Source organism: Oryzias melastigma, linkage group LG7 (assembly GCF_002922805.2).
Source record: "Oryzias melastigma strain HK-1 linkage group LG7, ASM292280v2, whole genome shotgun sequence".
Lineage (NCBI taxonomy): Eukaryota > Metazoa > Chordata > Actinopteri > Beloniformes > Adrianichthyidae > Oryzias > Oryzias melastigma.
In genome coordinates, this window is record NC_050518.1 from 15,171,967 (window position 1) to 15,177,072 (window position 5,106).

Consider the following 5,106-nt stretch of genomic DNA (forward strand, 5'->3'; position numbering starts at 1 on the left):
ATAAGGAGCCCTTAAAAGCCTAAACTTTCTTCAGAGATTCTTGCTTTGCTCTTTATAATATGTCGTGAAAATTCGCACTGGAGTGTAAGTCACACCCCCGGCCAAACTATGCAGAAAACTGTGACTTATACTTAAAAATCACAAAAGATAATTTTTTATTACATCTACAAAGTGCATTTTTTTAAATTAAAAACACTCCAGACTGTGCGGTTTGTTCTTACTTAATGTACTGCTCGGATTTGTTGTATTTCTTCGCCAGATACTTTGCAGACGCCTTGCTGGGGATCTTGACAAAAGACAGCTCCTTGTTGTATCTGGTCATGTTGCACGGCGTCTCGCACACACAGAAGTCATTGTCTCGTTGCACCAAGAAATCTGAAGAGAGGAGAACCAGAGCTGAACCAGTGTGGCTTAAACATTTCACGTGTGAGAGCTTATTCAAGCTGTGGGGATAGAAATCCTTTTTGAAAATGTTTAAAAACTGTTTTGGATGATAGCTTCTGGATAGGTGCTAAGAAAGGGTAGAGATGTGTACGGTGAAAAGGGATGGAAGTCAATACAGCGTCCTTGGAAGTGATGCAAACACAGCTGTGTTTGTTCTTTTTGAACGTAAACATGGCCGAGGTCTCTTTCTTACCGAGAGCTGGGTCAGCACATTCTTTGTACAGCTCCGGGGAGCAGTAAGGCGCATCGCCTGCAGCCAAAACAACACACCCGCATCAGTATTTGCTTCTCTGTTCTTCCCCCTCCACGCAGCGGGTATTCATCCGCTCCAGAGCGACTGATGTTACTCCCATTCAGCTGAAAGAATGAGCTGTTTACCTACCCGGCATGTACACCATGCGACAGTTGCAGTTGTCCACTAGGTAGCGTGTTTCACAGTCAATGCGGCAGGCTGTGATGCTGTAGCTGTCGAAAAAGTCTGAATCCATGGGGGTGACTTTACAGTCTCCCCACGGCGGGGGCAGATAGATTAGCTGAAACGGTAAAAAGAGAAGTAGAATAATGAGTGGCAAAATTTTTTTAAATACCAAAAACTCACAAGATAAATAAAAACAGAAAAATTGAAAATTAATTAAAAAAAATAAAAAATATGTAAAACTACAGTAATGTTTATTCTGTCCCCAAAAATGATGGCTCATTTACTCATTTTCACTCTATTAAGAAGATATAATATAAAAAAACAAGTAAAAAATTTGCAGATGCTTATAGGAGATGATAAATGCACTCATCGTTTTTTAAAAATATTTGTTTTCTATAATTCTTTGTTATTTTTCCTAAACACTCTTTAAAATTGATGATTTTTTTGGTACGTATTTGGAATAAACGCCTGATCAGAATAAAAATGCTTCATGTAAACACGCCACTCGGAATATTCTGACCCAATCGGACTCATTCGGATCCAAATTTTCTTCCAATCAAGTTAGGTGGGTTGTTGATCCGATTTGGTGCATGTAAACGCTTTATTCCGATTGTGTCATTACTGCTCTGGATTTTACGTCATGCATAGAGGATAGAAGAGCCGGACTCAAGAGAACCATGTTTCTGAGCAGCTTTGGGACGGTATGAGCCGGAGGAGGTGACTTTTAATACGAAAATGCCGCTCCACGCTCTGAACAATCTTCTGAAACAATCATTTGAATTTGTGTTATCAATCGTGACCAGACAAAACAAAACTCCAACTTTCCTCCGAGTCCTTGCGGTCAAGAGTAAAGCATTGACCACATGGATTTAGAAAATTATGAGTTGTTTATAACGAAACTTGCTACTTCTTCTTCTTCTTCTATGGCTGTTTCCGGTATTTTAGATACTTCTACGCATGTCAAAGTGATTTATTCTGAGCAAAATGTTTTGTTGCAATCATATAACATTTTTCAGGCCCTTAAACACACAATGTTTGACATGCTGTAGCTTTTTAACCGTTAACACGTTCAACGCCATTCCAGTAGATTCTGAAGGAGAAAAGCGGCTCGTACGAGCCGCTTTTCTCCTTCAGAATCTACTGGAATGACGTTACATTAAATCAAAGAACATAAACACTGGAGCTCTGGTGTTAAAGGGTTAATAAAGCCAGTAGTCCACCTCCATCTGCTAGAAGAATGAGTTCACTCTGAATATTTTTCTGTGCAGAACTTGACAGGGACAAAAAAATATCAACCGTGGACTTTAATCGGCTAAATGACTAGAAAAACAAATAGATAAATAAGAAAAAATAAATGTACCCTCTGCTCCTGGCAAGAAACGAATGTCTGGAAGCCGGGCGCCACTCCAAAACCCAGCTGATCGATTGACGGCGGCTCGTCTTGACTGTGGATCTGAACTTTGACCCCGGCTTCAAATGAAGTCTCATCTGCTAAAACAAAAGCAAAAACCCCGAAAATCCAGACGCTTAAAAGATTCTTGTCTCCCAGTCGCACGAAGCATTGACATAGAGAAAGAGGGACAGCAGTCTCTCACCTGTCTCTCCCCAGACCGGCAGGTATTCATCCTGCTGGATGTCCAGCATGAGCTCCAGGCCGTTTCCCATGCCTCCCTTGGTGGTGATGAGAGGAGGCCGTCCATCACCGCCGGCGTTGAAGGTGTAACACTTCCCGTAGCGAGTGAAAACCTGAGGGATTCACAAGAGGAGAAAGTGAAACTATTATCCTGTTCTGAGTCTTATCTCTGCTTTTCCACTGGGGGTCAGTGTTAGATACTCGTACCGTTCCATTAAAAAAAGAGGAGTGAGGGGAGTGGAGGACCAAACAGGAAAAAAAAAATAAAAGGAGGTCTTGCTGTGGGTGTGGGAGTTATACAATCAACCCACTGAGGGGATGTAGCCTGCAGACGGGAGATTTAACATTCCCTCGGATACTCTTTATGCCACTTACAATAGGCCTGATGTTACCATGGAGACCCAGCATCCCAGCCAGGAAGAAAGCAGCCTTAATTTTCAAAGAAAGCTCAGGCACAGATGCTAAATTGATCCTCTGTGAAAACGCCACAACAACCTATATGTGACCGAAGCGATACGAGGCTTTGCAGAACTCTAACATCCGACTGTTGAGTCCAGCCCGAGTCCAAGCGTGTGTCGGCGGGAGGAATGAGGGAGATGGTGACAGAGTCGGGTGTGAAGGAGGGTCAGGATGAAAAGTGAAAGAGACAGAGAGATAGAGGGACTTTAGCTGCTACCGCCTGGAGCCAGCTATCGTTCAGCGTTTCGGCAAAGACTGACATGTCCATGATTAGAAACAACAAACCAACCAAGTAATTGTGCAGAGTTGGGATATTGCCGACGGCAGCTCAGACATTTAGGCCATTGATCATGTAAAGTCAGAAGGGACTGCTGCTGGTTGCTGCAGATGCAGACATCAATCTGAGATTAAAGGAAGAAAAAAAGCACCATACAGTGTTCACAATGGATTTTCATATGCTCAGTTTGATGTTTTTTAATAAATAAAAGCATCAATATAGATTTTTTTTTAAATAAACTCTTATACATGTTCTAACATAAGACCATTGCTGACAGGCAGGTGTGTTTTTTTTTTTAACTAGCTCCGTACTTTGAAGCCAACACCATTATTTATAACTGCAGAATACTGTTAAGAACCTATTTATGCTTTAATTATTGACTGCTATGAACTGTAACTAACTCATTCTAACTTCATTTCCCCTTTAAGTTATGATAAAAATATGTATTTACTGAATTCTACTACTTGTTATTTCAAATGATGTGCAGACCCAATAAAATGACTCTAGCTGAAGTAAATTAATATATATTTATAAAACACAGCTCCAGAGTAAAATATGTAAGCAATTTTAAGCACATTTTTTCCTACTGAATGCTACAAAATATTTTTATGAAGGGGAGAGCTTTTAAATGCTACCTCATTTTTTTAAAATTCAAAACCAGTTTGGGAAATACGTTGTTTTTTGTTACATAAATACTTTAACTGCCAACAAAACGGATGTTTCAGGGTTGTTATTTTTCTAAATACATTTCGAGTCTCCTGCGCTCGCTTCTAAAGCTGCATTCACACCGAATGTGATCCGCGGGTCAGGGGCATCGAGCTTCAATGTTAAGTCTATGTACAGCCGTGATCTGAGGTCCTGCGGTATGGCAAGCCAAAAGTGTCATAAATCTCTAGGAAAAGCACCCGGAGAGACTGAAAAATGTCATGAACCCAGACTGATGCTTTTGTAGAGCATTTTAAAAATTACTAAATCTGAATCTTCAATACATTGTAAATGAGATCTAGACAGACAACCAGGCTAAAAACATTTGGTGGTAACTCCTCCCACAACCTTTTTAAACCCATTTTTTCAGTCGTTGAGCAGCAAATTTAAAAAAGAAATATCTTTAAAGCGTGTGAATGTAGCTTAAAAGGGGACATATGAAAGCTGACTCCACTCTCAGTCTAAATTTGAAAAATGCAAGAAAAAAAATGGGGGCGGGGATAAAGGAGACCACACTGCATCTACAATAAGTGATGGCAGTTTCACCCATTGACTGTATATTCTGATATAGGGTGTATATAGTGACATTAATACATGTTTATGGTTTCACCACAGAACTTTCTGTAGAGGTTGAAGACTTTTCTCTGTATATAATGCCTGACGGCGGAGCTGCAATATGAGTGTTACAAAGCAAAACAACAATGCTAGCGACAGGGGGATACAAATTCTGGCAGAGGAAACATATCTTGGCACAACACGGGGGGTTTGAGGTTAGAAGGGGGTCCGTGTCTCAGTGGTAAAATGACGATAGCATCATAGCTAATAAAGGCTAACGTATTAAGCTAACAATCCCAAGTGAAACGTTCATTGCAAAACCATCACCAGGAAAGAATATGTTGGATTCAATGCCAATTTCACTAACTTTGTGCACTGGAAAGTTGTGCAAGCCATTTTTACAGCCGAAGTCAATACACCTATGAGCCATGCTAATGCTAACACGATAATGACCGACCGTTACAGATGGGCGGGGCTTTTATACTGGGGCTGCAGAGCATGATGATGGGAAACTTCTGAAATTGGGACTTACACATAGACTGTATATAAAATAACTGGACGAAGCAAGCCCCCCTACTTCCGTGTTCCATATAGGAAGTACCACTGGGTTGCAAA

The 5,106-nt window shown here is 40.8% G+C and overlaps 1 protein-coding gene and 1 long non-coding RNA gene across 5 annotated transcripts in view; one reads left to right on the plus strand and one right to left on the minus strand.

Moving 5' to 3' along the window:
* Nucleotides 1-5,106, plus strand: part of LOC112159379 — a 51,146-nt gene that overhangs the window by 9,086 nt on the left and 36,954 nt on the right. The gene's annotated exons all lie outside the window — the stretch shown is intronic.
* The window catches only part of LOC112159376 (acid-sensing ion channel 1), a 71,618-nt gene that overhangs the window by 4,667 nt on the left and 61,845 nt on the right, over nt 1-5,106 (minus strand). Inside the window, exons 3-7 of one of the 2 annotated variants that reach the window (XM_024293417.2) lie at nt 2,458-2,608; nt 2,223-2,353; nt 827-977; nt 638-694; nt 222-375 (exon numbers count right to left, since the gene is read on the minus strand). In XM_024293417.2, the coding sequence (XP_024149185.1) occupies nt 222-375; nt 638-694; nt 827-977; nt 2,223-2,353; nt 2,458-2,608 (644 nt within the window). The remainder of the gene's footprint in view (nt 1-221; nt 376-637; nt 695-826; nt 978-2,222; nt 2,354-2,457; nt 2,609-5,106) is intronic. The other variant, XM_024293418.2, reaches the window with a different exon arrangement.